This window comes from Aulonocara stuartgranti (genome assembly GCF_965226115.1).
Source record: "Aulonocara stuartgranti genome assembly, chromosome: 23".
Taxonomy (NCBI): domain Eukaryota; kingdom Metazoa; phylum Chordata; class Actinopteri; order Cichliformes; family Cichlidae; genus Aulonocara; species Aulonocara stuartgranti.
In genome coordinates, this window is record NC_138958.1 from 34,586,609 (window position 1) to 34,603,653 (window position 17,045).

The 17,045-nt window shown below is 41.3% G+C and overlaps 1 protein-coding gene across 4 annotated transcripts in view; it reads left to right on the forward strand.

Moving 5' to 3' along the window:
* Window positions 1-3,482: 3,482 nt before the first annotated feature.
* The window catches only part of gckr (glucokinase (hexokinase 4) regulator), a 29,417-nt gene continuing 15,854 nt past the window's right edge, over window positions 3,483-17,045 (forward strand). For all 4 annotated transcript variants that reach the window (XR_014274549.1, XM_082523306.1, XM_082523307.1 and 1 more), the window contains exons 1-18: window positions 3,483-3,639; window positions 7,081-7,230; window positions 7,315-7,383; window positions 7,475-7,543; window positions 7,773-7,846; window positions 7,961-8,027; window positions 8,101-8,154; window positions 8,325-8,419; window positions 8,519-8,624; window positions 8,742-8,860; window positions 11,211-11,309; window positions 11,618-11,715; window positions 11,853-11,929; window positions 13,883-13,979; window positions 14,052-14,161; window positions 15,387-15,470; window positions 15,789-15,929; window positions 16,215-16,349. Coding sequence is in view for 3 of the 4 variants with exons in the window: in XM_082523306.1 (XP_082379432.1) it covers window positions 3,589-3,639; window positions 7,081-7,230; window positions 7,315-7,383; window positions 7,475-7,543; window positions 7,773-7,846; window positions 7,961-8,027; window positions 8,101-8,154; window positions 8,325-8,419; window positions 8,519-8,624; window positions 8,742-8,860; window positions 11,211-11,309; window positions 11,618-11,715; window positions 11,853-11,929; window positions 13,883-13,979; window positions 14,052-14,161; window positions 15,387-15,470; window positions 15,789-15,929; window positions 16,215-16,349 (1,695 nt within the window). In the remaining variant the exon portion in view is untranslated. The remainder of the gene's footprint in view (window positions 3,640-7,080; window positions 7,231-7,314; window positions 7,384-7,474; window positions 7,544-7,772; window positions 7,847-7,960; window positions 8,028-8,100; window positions 8,155-8,324; window positions 8,420-8,518; window positions 8,625-8,741; window positions 8,861-11,210; window positions 11,310-11,617; window positions 11,716-11,852; window positions 11,930-13,882; window positions 13,980-14,051; window positions 14,162-15,386; window positions 15,471-15,788; window positions 15,930-16,214; window positions 16,350-17,045) is intronic.

Here is a 17,045-nt window from a genome sequence, read left to right on the forward strand (position 1 = left end):
TTAACAAATGTAGCGACTGTCACAAAAACATCTAAACGTCTCCTTATTTACATCATAACCATACCTTGTGCCTCTATCAAGGGGGCTGCTAATGACAAAAGAAATCACCATAGGCTCCGTTAGGCCATCACTTTTCTAAACTCCCGCGACTGCTGCTGAAAACCGCGCCAAAAACAGTTTTACAGGAAATCGTCCCATCAAAATAAAAGCTTCTACACACGGACAGGAAGTTGGTAGTAGAAAACAGGAATGAGTGCCAAAATAAGGTGCAAGGAAACGCATTCAGGGTTATTTACAGTAACCCTTATCCGATTTAAATTATTTAAACAACAGAAACTGGAGGATTGATTGAGATAACTAGATTAAATTACCTGATTGTATCAAATCACGTAATCCTGTTTTTCCTTTGAACAGCTGAGCTCTGCTGTTTGTAGCTGTGGTTTTACCCCTCAATATCCTGAGTTGGTGCAGCCAACAAACTATGGTGGAGACATGTCCTGGTTGTGACTTCCCACAGAGTCCCACGCACAGCTCTGGTGTTGGACTGAGTCATATTTGATTGAGTCAAACTGTGCTTCAGATGTCTGGTGTGAGAATGAGAAGTACAAATGCATCACTACAAAGTCACAGGCCTTCACTGAAAATTCTAATTCATTTCATGTGGGAGAGAGAGAGAAAAGAGGCGACACGATTTATGAAGTGCGAGGAGAAATAACATTAGTCTTTTCTTTGTTGATGGAACATGATGTGAAAAATGTCCTCTCTGCAGTGTCGCTGACAGCAATTAGCCGGCAGCCACGAGAGACTGGTGGGAGTTTGGAGGAGTGATGAAATATATTAGACTCCACAATCTGCTGTGGTGTAAATATTTTCACTGCTGAGAATCAGTTGGGTCTTTTGGTACGTTGTAGGGTTGAAAAGCATGTTGGATAATGATGGAAGAAGAGGTTCTTATTTAAACTGCGCCAGCACTCTCGGAGCTGAGATCAAAGACTTTCTAATGCTGAGCTTTCAGTTTGATCTCCATGTTAACTGCTACTGTGGCAGCATGATTTAAAACCAGGGATCGGAAATGTTTGATCATTGGTTCCGTTAAAGAGAGACGGCTACACTTTATTTTCAGGAATGACATTTGCCAGATAAACACACAGGTGCTCATAGTGGTGATTGTGTGTGTGTTTGTGTTTCCCTTTTCCCGGTCTCAAAGGTCAAGTAGGTGAACTTTGCTACTACAGACAGAGCGGTGCCCTTTGTGGTTTTTATTCTGAGATGCTGTAAACAAACAGACAGGCTGGAGCGTTTGTTAGGACTGTAGCTGCCTCCACGCACGAAGCGATTCGTTCCTCACGTATCGTTTTGAAGCTGACGGCGGACTTTCCAAGCTGCTGTTGCCTGGGTGACCCTCTATTACAGGGGCCAGAAAGTGCCAGGTTCAGTTCTTCCAAACTGCTCTTTCAGGGCCACATCTGCTTGGAGATCAATTAGTTGCATTTGAAGAGGCCCAGCATTTGCCCACTTGAAGTGCTGTGTGACTTCCTTTGAGAACCCTCTGACATCAGTGATGGCAAATGGGTTCTTTATGAACATGGTGAGCTGCTGTCCAAAGCTGAAGCTATCAAAACGTTTGCTGAAGTTTTCAATCAGCTTATCAACAAAGTCAACAAAAGAGGACACATCTCTCTGTCCCTGAACCTGTTCCTTCACTGTTGGGAAGTGTGCATAGTCTCCTTGCAGGTCTTCTTTGAACACTTCAAGTTTCCTCTGAAAGCAGCGGACAGCTGTCATCAGTTCACAAATTGAATTGTCCTTGCCCTGCAGCTTCAAATTCAGTTCATTCAGGTGTGAAGTGATATCAACCAAAAAGGCCACAATATCCATGTTTTTCCCATCATTTAAAAAGAGAGAAAAGTTTGTTGCTTTTTGACTTTCCAGCTCTTCCAAGAAAGCTGCTACTTCACTTCTGATGGACCAAAATCGCTCCAATGCCCTGCCTTTGCTAAGCCATCTCACATTGTTGTGAAGCAGAAGATCATCAGCGTGTGCATCAACTTCTCTGAGAAATTCCCTGAGCATGTAATGCTGACAAGAAGAAGATGCCCTGAGAAAATTAATCATTTTCATCATTGTTTTCATCACCTCAGCATACTCGTCTGACAGGGTGGAGCATAACACTGACTGATGAATAATGCAATGATAAGAGATTAGCTCGGGATTGTCCTCTTTCATTCTTGCTACAGCTCCTTTCTCTCTCCCCATCATAGCAGGGGCTCCATCTGTGGTTATTGAAACCACTTGGTTTGGCTCTATTCCTCGCTTTGTTAACATTTCCTTAATGGCCAGGCAAATATCCTCTCCTCTTGTAGTGCTGTGAAGGGAAGTTACACCTAGCAGGTCTTCACAGAACTCTTTCTTATCATTGTTGAAGAACCTTACATAAACTAACAGCTGAGCATTGTCAGACACATCAGTGGACTCATCTACAGCCAAGCCTACACGTGGTGTCTTATGAATAGCTTCTTCCAGCTGGGACAGCACATCCTGAGCTAATAATTCACTTCTCTTTGTGGCTGTTGATGCTGACATAGGTATTTGCTTTATTTTGTCATGAAGCTCTTCTTTTTGTTTACCCTCAAGTAATGTTTCTGCTACTGCACTCATGCACTCTTTGACAACACCTGCAAAGGGCTTTTTGTGTTGACCTAAAATCCAAGCAACTCTGAGGGAACATTCATGAGCACGTTGTTGGGCGGTGAAAGAACTGGTTAAGATCCTTGTGGACTGATCATATTGGGCTCTGAGACTGCTAATTTTCTGGGACCTGAGTTCAGACTTGGGTGGGTATGATTGTTCAAAAGCTTTGTGCTTTGTCTCATAGTGGCGTTTGACATTGCCACTTTTAATCAGTGCCACGGTTTCTGAACATATGAGACACACTGGTTTGCTGCTTGCGGCCGGAAGAATGAACATATATGCGTCAGTCCATTCAGTCTTGAAAGTTCTATTTTCGGTGTCTACTTTTCTCTTTTTTGAAAGCGCCATAGTTGTTTTACCTCTTGTGACTCCCGCTCACGTCTTGTCTCACTGTATCGTTAATCGTCTCGCTTGTCATTCACCTCTCACCATGTCTTTCCTCTGTCTGTCTGTGTCTGCACTCAGAGTTGCGATCGCCTTGAATGCGCAGATGTGATTGGCTAAGTAGTGTCACGTGGGTGGCTTAACTCGCACACAATTGGTTTGTATGTTCCCTGGTCTAATACAATGTAAGGTTACCGCTTAAAATTGAATCGCCCCGTCAAAATTAAATATAATTTAATATTTTGTTAACTATAGGTCCGGGTCCATATAGGATGGCGACTGGGTCCGGACTCGGACCCCGGTCCGCCTGTTAGTGACCCCTGCTCTATTATATTTACTACCAGGTCATGTGTCAATCAACGGCATTCTTCATTCTCATTCGTTGTCACTTTTCAGTTGCCTGGAAGTTGAGCAAAGTTAAATCGGGTCCCGCCCACTTCCCCCTTTCGCTCGCAGTTTCTGTTTTCTCTGCAAATCGTTACCAGTGACCATTTTTGCCAGATAAAGTGGACAATGGCAGGATTAGACTGGACTTATGGTGTTTCCACTTTACGTCAATGGGAAGTAAGTTTATAGAAATCGGCGGACTATTTAGGGAAGTGATTTCTTTTCCTGCAAAGAGTTAGATGAGAAGGTTAACACCGCTTTTGACAGTAAATATAGTGGTAAATATTGTGTATAGCTACAGACAGGATTTGGTTTGATACATTATTGTGAAAAAGTCTTGATTAGGGTTGCTAACTTTTAAACTATCAAATAATGGAGACTCTGGCGTGCACAGCCAGCTGGGCATAGTGTAAATATGCACTGTGTGTTCATATTCTTACAGTAAAAATACAGTAAAACTTTGGCATTCGGTTAATCAATACCTCATCTAAATCAATAAAGAAAAATGCAGTAAATGATGACAGAAATCACAAACAAGCAAAAAATAAAAAAATATTCAAATCAAATACTGCAAATACAGGCATCAATTAGCCAGGTTTCTATGCTACGGAGACCAAACGGAGTCCTAATTTTACGAATCACGCATTACTCCTCATACATGTTGTTCGTCAGGGACCGTCGCTAACTGGGCACAAACACTATAAAACACTCGTCTGATACAATTGCAGTCAAATCAGATTTAATATTCGTAAGGTCAATATATTATATTTTGCTCATTATACGGGATGTTCCGGCTAAAACGGGACAGTTGGCAACTATAATCGTGATCCACATCTCATTTCTTTATGCAGTGCTGTAAAAAAGTTTTTCTTTTTTGTCCATATTTGTTACACTTAGTTCAGATCATCAAACAAATTTCAATATCAGACAACAGGGTTGTGGCCAAGCAACTCACAGTTGTTCTAGATGAACATAACATTCTTGATAAATTTCAATCTGGCTTTCGTAAGGCTCACTCTACCGAAACTGCACTTCTTAGAGTGTCTAATGGTATTTTGATGAATTGTGATGCTGGAGAGTGCACTGTTTTGATGTTGCTGGATCTGACCTCTGCTTTTGACACTGTTTATCATCTTATTTTGTTAGATAGATTAAACCACTGGGTGGGTGTATCGGGTACCGCATTGGAATGGTTTAAATCCTATTTGTCAAATCGATCTTTCTCTGTGGCTACCTCTAAGTTCAGATCCTCCGTCAGCTCTCTTGCCTATGGGGTGCCTCAGGGCTCTGTCTTGGGACCGTTATTGTTTTTGTTGTATTTACTCCCTCTTCTGCAACTTCTTAGCTCTTTCTCTGATATTTCATATAATTGTTATGCAGATGATATTCAGCTATATATCTCTTTTAGGCCACCTGATGTTTCTAAGCTCCAAATCTTGCAGTCCTGCTTAGATTCCGTTAGAGAGTGGATGGCTGGTAATTACCTTCAACTAAATGCTGATAAAACGGAAGTCATTGTCTTTGCTCCTGAGAAATTTGTTCCCCACGTGGTTAATAATATAGGCCCTTTTGCTTTTTATATTAAATCCTCCATTAGGAACCTTGGTGTTACATTTGATCCAGCTCTGACGCTGGACACACACGTTAAATCTTTGGTTCGCTCTTGTTTTTACCATTTAAGAAATATCGCTAAGCTGAGTCCCATTGTGTCACGTTCCGAATTGGAAATGATTATTCATGTTTTTGTTTCATCTCGCTTAGACTATTGTAATTCCTTGTTTACTTGCTTAAGCAATGCCTCCCTGGAACGACTGCAGGGTGTTCAAAGTGCTGCTGCTAGGCTTCTGATAAAGCATCACAAATACTCCCATGCCACTCTCCTGCTGATTCAGCTGCATTGGCTCCCTGTCAAGTTCAGGGTCCATTTTAAGATCATAATCATGACCTATAGGGCCCTGCACGGTGTAGCTCCAACTTACATAAGTGATCTTCTTCTTCCTTATCACCCCAGCAGGTCCCTGAGGTCTTGTGACCAGGGGTTGCTTGTTGTCCAGCATACAAGGTTAAAAACAAAAGGTGACAGAGCGTTTGTATCAGCGGCTCCCAGACTCTGGAACTCGCTCCCTTTGAGTTTGAGATCTGTGGACTTAATGTCTGTTTTCTGCCTTTGTAAAGCACTTTGTGATTTTATCTTGAAAGGTGCTATATCAGGGGTAGGCAACCTTTCTGATGGCGAGTGCCATTTAAAATTTCCTCAGAGGTCAGTGTGCCATATGATTGCATTAGCAATAAATTTAATAACGCTCTATATGAACAGTTACACACTATCTATAGAACCACTTTATAGAATTATATTTGTTTGCAGATGTTGGCAGCTATCAGCAAATAGTTATCAGCTATTTTGAAACAAAAAAAGACTTTTTATCCATAACATCAAATGAACTGTACAACAGAAAATACAAATGCTATTTATGGCCTCCTCACAACAATGATAAGAAAAATAAACTAAGCCAATATGGCATGTTTGTTAATACAGAGACACACATGTTATGTGATCTCTGGTCTCCCACTCAGAGACCCAGGTCTCCGAGTGTCCAGCATTCAGACGGCTACCTGAGGACTCATGTGAGAGAAAATCTGCTCACACAGATATTTAGAGCCAAATACTGTCAATAAGGCCTCTGCAATGTTCTGAAGACAGTTAAACTTGTCAGGTGTAGTGATGTCCAGCAGGTGAAAATGCAAGCTCCATGAACACACACAGCTGTGGATTACAGCTGCTTCGATGTCACATTAACTGGCATTAACTCAGCCAGTTAATGCGAGACAAATCTAGCTGCTCATTAAAGATTTCTGGTTTGTTCAGAAAATAAAACATTGGTCCATACACCTGAAAGTCCCAAAAATGCATTGTGTCTCGAGCCTACGGATGTATCCGTGTATTTCCGTGGTGCTGACACTGTGCTGTACAGTATTTATTCTAGCTAAGGTAACCAACCTTACGTTTTCCCCATTTGGCTCATCCTTGCTTCATGTTAGCTACTTTATGCTAGCTAAAGTAGTTGACTGCTGGATCTTACTTGCTTCATTCATTTTATGCTAGCTCAGGTAAACGTAGTTTGCTTCATGCCATCTATTTATTCTAGGTACGTAATAAACCTTATAAAAGATGGACCTAACTACTTGGCCACCTTTTTTAAAGTTATAACAGTTATAAAAGTCCTGTTTTGAAGCTTAGTGCTGAGAACTTTTACCGCCGCCATCTTGCTGTTTGAAAACTGGATGTGACCAGCATGAGGCAGAAGTGATTGTGAAACTGCTAACAACTTATTAATCACAGGTCTTTAGTCAATGAGGATACCGTGACACTGAGACTGACCGGCATGTATAAAATGAACATGTTTTATACACCATGAGGTGAAATGATTGATTTGAACTCATAAACTCATCAGGAAGGTCAAGGCAGAGGGCCATTTTTCTCATTGTTATATAAGCCTGAGGTCAGTCACAGCGATCGGGCTTTGATGGTCCTTCAAAATGATGCAATTGTTTTCATGTTGGATTCACTTTTCAAAGATAGAAGTCAGTTAGTCGTCAGTCTAATTTGTTGTTTCTTAGTCCGCAGATTATGAGCCTTCACTTCCTGTTTCAGAGAAGTCTAACCCCCTGACATGTGACATCGACCGAGCTTCGGCCTATAGCATTGTGAAGATGTTACAAGTTTGTGATTCCCAGATGTTCCAGAAAGAGGCAGGAATGACCTACCAGGTATATCAGTACTAGCCTTCATGATGGGAAAATGTATTCTCAAAATTTCCTTTTGAGAATTTCTTTCTTTAAATCTCATTTCAGAGGCTTTTGAGTGACCAAGTGTTGAAAACCTTAATGGAGGTTGCTAAAAGGGTCGAGGTCATAATAAAGGTGCCTTTTTTTTCTCCTCCCTCAATATTTGGATCTGTATTTGCGTCGGTCAGTCGGGCATAGGCTATTGTGCCTTCTGTGTCTTTAACAGGATCCTCAGGAGAGCTGTGTTGTGATGAGCGGTTGTGGCACTTCTGGTCGGCTGGCTTTCCTGATCTCGGTAAAAGTTGTCCTGAAATACTCTCTGCGCTGTTCAGGCTTCTGGAAAGCGTATCAGTTACTTTCATAATGGAAAATCAAGTGCACAGTGAGCCAGAGCAGAACGAAACAGACCCTGCCAGTAATATGAGGAAAATGGCTCTTAATGAAATTATGTGATCAGATCTCTCTTGCTCATGGAAAAAAAATGCTTCCTGTATTGTGTGTTTATTGTCTGTTTGTGTTGTTAGTCAGGCTTCAACAAAGCACTGAGTCAGCTGAACCAAAGTGAAGTGTATTCATACATCATTGCAGGAGGAGACAGGTGAGTTGGGGTTGTGTAAACAGAATATAACCAGCAGCAATTTTTTTGCTTGATTAAAATCCTGTAATTAACCTGACATATGCACACATACATGTTCTGGTATCATGTCCTCAGAGCTCTGCTTTCCTCTCAAGAGGCTCCTGAAGACGACCCCAGACTGGGCGTGCTCAGTCTGAAGAAGGTCTGGGACATCCTGGAGTGTGTGTCTTGTGTTTTGTGAGAGCATTTTGACCACAGCATGTTGTTCTCTGCAGGTGTGTGAGGGAAAGAAGCGAGTCTTGTTCATTGGCATTTCCTGTGGACTGTCTGTAAGTCAGCCTCAGCTCTGAGGTCAGAGTTTGAATAGTGTATAGCAAATAAGGTTTACCTTGCTCATACCTGAGAAACAATTCAATCTGCAGGTAACGCGAGATCAACCTTTTGAGTTTTGGCGTTCACAACTCTTAACTTCTCGTGTGTGCGATTTCTGCCCCCATAGGCTCCATTTGTGGCAGGGCAGCTGGATTTCTGCTTGCAGCACCCTGAAGTCTACACACCTGTGCTGGTTGGCTTCAACCCTGCACATCAGGCCAGGTACAGGACTTTAAATATTTGCAATGAATGTATGATATGTGATAAGTTGTGAATAAATATCCATTTTGTCTTTGAAACAAACTGTCTTTATGTATGTAGAGATGAGCCCATACAAGACTGCACCTTCACGTTTCACAGTGTGGTACAAAGGATGCAAGAACTTGCAAAAAGCCAGAAGGCCTTCCTCATTAACCCAGCAGTTGGGGTACTTGTACCTTTTGAACTTGATGCCCTACACATTACGGTCGATGTGCATTTATATTCAAAAAAGTAAGTGAGCGGTGTGTTTATGATTGGCTGGTGACTGTGTGTGTCTGTTCAGCCCGAAGCCATCAGTGGGTCCTCCAGGATGAAGGGAGGCAGTGCAACTAAGATTCTCCTGGAAGTTGCCTTCTCTGCTGCTCATGCTGCCACTTCCTCCAACACACCTATCACACATAAGTAAGCTGGAAGACATATGTCATGTGTCATATGCCATGTAATGTCATGAACATGCTAACTCTTGGCATGTTGCTGTTGCAAGTGTGCCACAAGATTAGCTAAAGGGACAGAAAACTTACAAACATACAGTGCAGCACTTCAGAGTCACACTGCTAGTGACCAATGATTTATGTAAATTTGACAAGCTGAACACATTCTGTACTGCACTGGAAGCACGGCACGGAGGAGATTGATTGACAATGGTCTACAGCCAATCAGGACGCAGAACACAACGTGCTGTCAAAAAACCCCAAAAAGCAGCATGCAAAATTGCCCCCAAAAAATCTGCGAGACAGCGAGGCTGCGAAAAGTGAACCGCGTTACAGCGAGGGACCACTGTATACCTACTTCAAAGTGGCCTACAAGTAAGGATTTAGATGATGGTGCCACTGGTTCATATATTACCAGTTACATATTAAAGCCTTCCTTAGGCCTGGGGGATGAACTGCCGTGTTTCTCATCTGCTAGAAATTCCTCAGTCTGTGTCATTTGTTTGACAGTTTATGTTTATGGAAGTTTCCTGTGTTGCAAAGAAATTCTACTAAGTGAAACAATAGATTTCGATCAAATACACAGACCACATAAATAACCACATAAATAACCACATAAATAACACAAGCTTTAAGTGAGCACACATTTTGGACTAGGCCTAGTCCATCTAGTGCAGCGTTTCAGAACCGCACCACCAAACAAAAATGTCACAAAAAGCATATTGATAATTTTTCCCCTCACACCAGGCATAGCGGAATTGGCTCAGTTTGTCCCCAGTATACCTTTTTTGCTTTCTTCTGATCAGCACTCATGCTAGGGCCTTCATCTGGGTCGGAGTTTTCTCCAGGACCCAGGTCAGACTGGCTACTTTTTCTTTTCAAATATTTATCTATTGCTATTATGCGCTGCATTGTCTCACTATTATGTAATTTCTTCTTCATCTTCTTCTATTTTACTGGCAGTTGGCAACCCATTCAATTAGAGCAGGTAGTTGTACTGCCCTCTAGTAGAGGAGAATGTAATTGTTCTGCCCGTTATTCACGCCAGTCGCTTAGAGTAGCGGTCCCCAACCCCCAGGCAGAGACTGGTCCGTGAGTCGTTTGGTACCGGGCCGTCTGATACCAGGCTGTGAGAGTCGAGACTCGGGTGTGAAATTTATGGTTTTCAGGGTTTTTATAGGTTTTTATCATTTTTGATTGATTGATACTGATTGGAAGAGTATACAAGAACAGCTGAACCAAAATAGTTTCATGTGTATTTAAGAAAATAATAAAAAGACAGAATGTACAGTTACTTCTGGGTCTCCATAATAACCCAACTTTACTCACAATAACTCACATTGTGTGCTTGTCAGTTGCATGTATCAATTTAGTATCTGCTCATGTTCTCATAACCCACAGAAAATTTACTGAAATGTCCTTGAAGCTGACATCACCAGCAAGTTGAGATTAAGCAGAAAAGTATGGGCTCAAAATGTGGTCATAAATATTTTGTACTTGTAAATCGGTTTTGTATGTGTAAAAAAAATTTGTGTGTGTATAAAAAAGATTTGTATGTGTAAAACTTGTGTGTAAAAAAGATTTGTATGTGTAAAAAAACTTGTGTGTACGTAAAAAAGATTTGTGTGTGGACTTAGCTAAAAAAAAACCCTGCAAATTACAAGTACAAATTTTGACCCTATTTTTCTTCCTTTCATCTTATTGGTCAATGTCATGTCAATCACAAATGTAACAATCCAATCAGAGAACAGATGGGTTTGGCTGTCGGAGGGGCGCTTTTTTTGAAAAATCTTTTTTACGCGCGCACACATACAAATCCTGATTTACAAGTACAAAATATTTATGGCCTGTATTTTATATAGCACTTTTACTAGTCCCTAAGGACCCCAAAGTGCTTTACATATCCAGTCATCCACCCATTCATTCACACACTGGTGATGGCAAGCTACATTGTAGCCACAGCCACCCTGGGGCGCACTGACAGAGGCGAGGCTGCCGGACACTGGCGCCACCGGGCCCTCTGACCACCACCAGTAGGCAACGGGTGAAGTGTCTTGCCCAAGGACACAACGACCGAGACTGTCCGAGCCCGGGCTCGAACCGGCAACCTTCCGATTACAAGGCGAACTCCCAACTCTTGAGCCACGATGACCACATTTTGAGCCTATAGAAAAGCTGTTATGTGTATTGGAGGACACCACAGCGTATTTTATTGGGTTTTGCTGACCTCTAGAGGTCATTACAGAAAAGAGAATCTGTTTGGCATGATGATAGACACAAAAATCTGCACTCTGTGCTTTGTTTTTGTGTCTGTTCAATAGTGGTGTTCTGCAGCACATGATGGAATATGAGAGAACTCTGGCTGTCACGTACTCTCAGCCTGATGGCATCACTACTCTGGTGGAGGCAGCGGGAGAAAGGTAGAACATCTCATCCGACATCTTTAACTGACGCCTCGAAACTCACTGAAAAAGAAAACGAAGTATGTTGATTTATAGCAGCACACTGGTTCTAGCAGTTAGTGCAGGTTACAACTGAATTAGTTAATGAATCAGCACAAAAAGCATAGAAGCAAAAATGACTACAGATACTTAACATGTTGCCATACTCACAGCTTCCTTTGGCAATCTGTTTGCTGTGAGTAGAGAAAGCTTCTGAACTTCCCCCCGTGACATTTTTCATGTCGGGTCGGCAGTTTCAGTCTGATGTGCGTCTGGCTGTGTTTCAGTTTGCGGTGCAGCAGGCACGTGTATTACCTGGGCTGGGGTTCGCTGGCTTTGCTGGGCCTCATTGATGCCAGTGAGTGTAGCCCCACATTTGGTGCAGGTAAGCGCAGTGCGATGTCCTCATTAGGAGCCAAACTACACTGCCATAAAGAAAATGTCTTTTCTTTTTGTTTCGCATCACAACTAGTGATGGAAACTGTGTGTGTGTGTGTGTGTGTGTGTGTGTGTGGGGCACAGACTATGAAGACGTTCGAGGCTTCATCAGAGGAGGATACAGAGAGCTGAATAACAATGACGGTCCCTTAACTTCACTGGTGTGTGAAAGAAAACAATGTAATAACATCTATTTAGACAAAAGATAAACGATTAAGTAATTACTGCATCAAATCTTTCATTTCACACAATGCTCAATCAATTCACAGTGAAGTGCACAGATTCTTCTTCTACAGAAATCCTGCCACTACCAGCTGACTGCAAGCATGGAGATTTCTATTCTAACATGTCTGTGGGTTTGAAACAAGGCCACACAAAGTAATAACATGTCTGAAATCCTGTAAAATCCAATTAACATTAACATCCAGGTCTTGTTGTGTACCTTGCAATGACACATCTGTCTCTGCAGAGCAGAGACTAGAGCAGGATTAGAGTAAAATACACACTGCTGTATCTGCTCAATGTTCCTTAATCTTTTTTTTTTAATTATACCGCTTGTTGGTGTTAATTAGATTTTCATATCAGTGTCGGTAGGACTTACAGGGCACTCTATCAGTCATTTAGACATAAAATTACATGTTTGCTCCAGCATTCACCTGTTTCAGGGTAGGGATTATATGAATGGGCTAATATGAATGTTGAACAGAGAACCACATCTAGGTCCCCAGTTAGGAAACATAAAGAATTCATTCTACACAGATTAGCTGACTAAAATACAACCACTTCTTTGTGTCCCCCTCGGAATAATGTAAAAAAAAAATGAGCAAGATTAATGTAGAAAACAGAGAAAAATAACATATTTATAAAGCATTACAGCTAGCAAGTGCATGCTGAGGTGCCTGTTGCCACAAATTTAGCTAGCAGGTAGTACAAGGGGTTATTGTCTCTGACTAGTTCTGACTTACACTTGATTTCTTAGCATCCCAGCCTCAGTGGATCCCCAGGATCTTACAAGACCGAACTTATGGCTCCAGATGTTTTTCTACTAACATTTATGACCAGATCACCACCAAGTCATAAATGTGTATTAGCAAAATAATCTGAATGCAAGGAACAGAGCCAAACTTAGCCTGCATCATCTGACATCCTTCTACACATTCAACTGGAAAATGTGATATAGCCATACTGCTACAGTTTTGCAAACTGTGTGAATCATTAAGTCTTATTAAAGGACCCAAAATCCAAGATACAGGAGGCAAGGAGGCAGTCCAAGAGAACAAACGTTGAATTCAATTTATTTTATTTCAGTTTAAAGGGCCAAATCACAAAAACAGTCACCTCAAGGCGGTTTATATTGTAAGGTAAAGACGCTACACTAATACAGAGAAAAACCCAACAATCTGATGTCCCTCTTTGCACAAGCACTTGGCGACAGTGGGAAGGAAAAAGTCCCTTTTAAGAGGAAGAAACTTCCAGAAGAATCACAAGAATATCACAATGGAAAAAAAGGGGAAACATACTATTAGTAGACACCCCGTCAAAGAGAGGCGTGTCCTATTACACTAATTAGGGCAACAGGACACAGGGTGGAAACTATCAGGGAAGAGTGAAAGTCGGAAATGAGGGAAAAGGGAGGAAGTCGAACTGACTTAAATAGATAAAGATTAACCTTGAACAAATAAATACTAAGACATGACAGTGACAGACATGGATAACACACAGAGAACCAAAAACTAGAATACATACTAAAATAAAAAAGATTCAAAGCCTCTACAAACAAAACACCCCAAAGTTCTCTGAAGTGTAAAAACAGTAAAACTGAAACTCAAATATTGACTAAGAATACAACCCCCCCCCAAAACAGTTGAACCATGGCACGCCTCGGTGAACAGCTTTCCACAGCTGTTATTGCTGCACGCCACCTTCCAATCCACCTCCAGCTCAGCTCCACATCTTCTGTCATCGTTGCCGTTCTGTTCTGTGCTGAGGCCACGCTGCCCTTTGCTTTCATTATAAACATGTGACAGGGCAGAGAGATGCTAATACCAGTCTTCTTCTTCTTCAGTGGTCCTGGCTATACCATAGTTTTCTCTGAAACTATGTCTTTCCTGTAGGGCCCCAAGTTCTCCATAGCACATGAGGACTTCCTACATCTGATCCTGCCGTGTCTTACTGATACGGACACTGTGCTGCTAATCTACACGCACTCCGGTGAGACGGCGCTTTGTTTGTAACTTGGATTTTTTCCAGAGCAGCAAGTGTTTTGACAGCCTCTCTCCACAGATGACGCCACTGAAGTGGGTAACATGGCCCGCAGAGTGAGAGAAAAGACGCCCAACCTCCATGCTGTTTATCACCAGGCTGATGGAGACACAGCAGCTTCTTTACAACAAGTAGATGTCTGAAGTTTTGGAGCTGCAATATTATTGTCTGATCTTTATGGAGTCACAATTAGAGACAGAGAGGATCTAGCTAAACTAATAACACACAAACTGCACTGTTATTCACATGTCCAGCCCAAACTAAGTGTCATTTTAAAAAATAAGCTGTATTTTTCATTTTGGCAGTGACTTGACAATCACTCAGCCTACAGCGAGGTCTGTGTTCACACGTTAATCTTGAATCGTGTTTCACGCACAGTGCTGACTGATGGATTTTACAAACATGCACACTGCTGTGCGCACTGCATGTATGAACACCTGTTCAAGGTTTAACTGCATTGCTTTGACATTAGCATGAGCCAAGATGTTGTAAGACCTTGGGGGTCTTAGCATAACAACCTCCATCAGCTACAAAACTATTTCAGTTCATCAGTATTTTGGCATTTAAAAATATGAATTTCATTTCATTAGCCATTTTGTTTCAGGTTATGTACTGCTGCACTCAAAGCCCTCTTTAAAATATGTTTATAGACTGTTAAATCAGTTGTTCCCTCAGTAATTACAGGTTTTCCATGCCCTGAGGTATCACAACAAATTCTTTCTCATCTGTCAACGGAACAACATCCCGAAGTGCTCTGTTGCAAACTTGGGATGTGCCAGTGACAGCTGTTGCTAGAGGCATTATGTGTTCAGGTTCTCTTTTCTTTCCATTTCCAATTTGGGAACATCTGAGGAACACCTGGATGAAATTTCAGTACATCTTTGATCTCAAACCTGTACTTTAACCTTGAATGTCTCAGGAGTTCCTTGAGGGAATGTTTTGGATGGACTACAACTGGTAGTTTCTCTTTCCCAGTGTAAAAAAGATTAGTTTAAAGTCAGGTCTGTGGTAGTAAATCTACCAATTTAAATGAACTCTATGAATTCTGCCAGGAAGACTGATCAAATATTAAGCCAGAAGCTGATGGTTACCAAAAGGGCCTGGTCGTGGTTCAGCTTACTGTGGGACATTAGTGGGTTTGTATTGTATACAAACGTCTGACTAAGTTCTTCCAGCCTGAACCATGAGTGATCATGAATGTGTCTGGGTATAGTGTAGTCAGATGGTGTCTGGCTACAATTGTGTCTTATATGAAAATCAGATAACATATTAGCATTAACTGATACAAAAATCAAGGTTCACAACCTTTTATAACAACTGTACTTGGGTATTAATGTGGGTATCTTTTCTTTGCAGGACGACATCAAAAAACTGTGTTTATCTATACTAAAGATAACTTGGCCTCAAGAAGCACTTGTTTCAGGGACCTTGCAGCATATGGTACAGTATACACACACACTTTGACACACATTAGCCCAACAACTCACTGAAGCATGAGAAATAATATAATATTAAATGCTCTGCCTCTGCCATTATATTTCTGCCACCTTCTTTCCTTAGAGACGTTTGCACCCATATAAAGAGATAAATACAGTATAAGGATGGAGTGTCAAAAAAAGTAGTCTTTATTGATTCTCAATTTTTCTTGCTTCTGTAGATCTTATTTTGGATGGCAGGTTATTTTCTTTAATGTTTCCTCTCAGTGTGGTTTTTATAAATGCAGGGGAAGGAAAATCAATAACTTTTCTGTGTGAGCAGCGGGAGCTGTCCACCAAGCTGGTGCTGAACGCTGTGAGCACTGGAGCTCATGTCTTAAAGGGGAAGATATACCAGAACCACATGATTGACCTGCAGGTCACCAACACTAAACTGTACCGCAGGGCCACGCGTTTACTCCAGGTACTGTGATGTAAAACGCTAACAAAGCTTAAACACTGCATTACAGGGTGTATTGTTTGTGCTCCGTCCTTTTCATGATTACTGACTACAATTTTCACACTATGCCCTTTTTTTTAGTAACCAATAAACAACATGATGGGAACCCACAGGGCAAAGTGTTTTTGTTTTTTTAAATAAGTCCATCTTCTTACTTTTCTTTCTGTTTACGTGCAGCACATTCAGCAAAGAAGACTATAACTTACTAGAACTTAGAGGTAAATTAAGGCTTAATCATTCTATTTTCAGAAGCTTTCTACATGTCCAGAGGAAAAATGTGAGGAAGCTCTTTTAAAGGCAATCTACCGAGTAGACATGCTGACACTGGAGATGACATCCTCTGACATCACCACACACACGTGCTTTGCCAGAAACAGCACCAAGGTAAAGAGGTGATGTGCATGTTGCTGACAGATCCATACCAGAAACCCGATTTTAAAAACGGTTTCTTCTTGTCATTACCTCTTTCAGTTATACGTAAGTGCTTTAAAAAGCTTTACAAACATATGTTGAAACACATTTTAGAATTTAAAAACAACCGCTTTTTAAAATAATATTATTTTGACACATTAGCCTATAGCTGTGAAAACTACTATATTGCTGTTCATTGGTTCTGTGTAAGAGGTTGGAGGTTTTTATCAAAGTTCTTATAATCAAGAGGGTCTCAGGCTGTGATAGTTTTCTCTTGGGATTACATCACATTCACTTTTACTCATTTTACTCCATTTCAGAGGGGAAGTGCCAACTGCTGTGGCACTCCTCGTCTCTTTGCTTGATTTTGCTCGTCGTCAGATTGTCCATTGATCCAAAGATGCTTGTGACATAGAAAGAATCATGTTTAGAAGTTAACTTTGGTCTTCTTCCCCTCACCCCCAACCAGTCACAGCTGATTGCCGCCCTTTCCTGTGTCTGGTTCTGCTGGAAGCTTCTTCCTGTTAAAAGGGAGTTTTTCCTTCCCACTGTCGCTGAGCGCTTGCTAGTAGGGGTTTGTCTCACTGTTGTTGTTTTGTTGTGATTTTGCAGTATATAAATAAAAGTGAATTAAATTGAATAAATTACTTTATGTAGAATGACCCACAT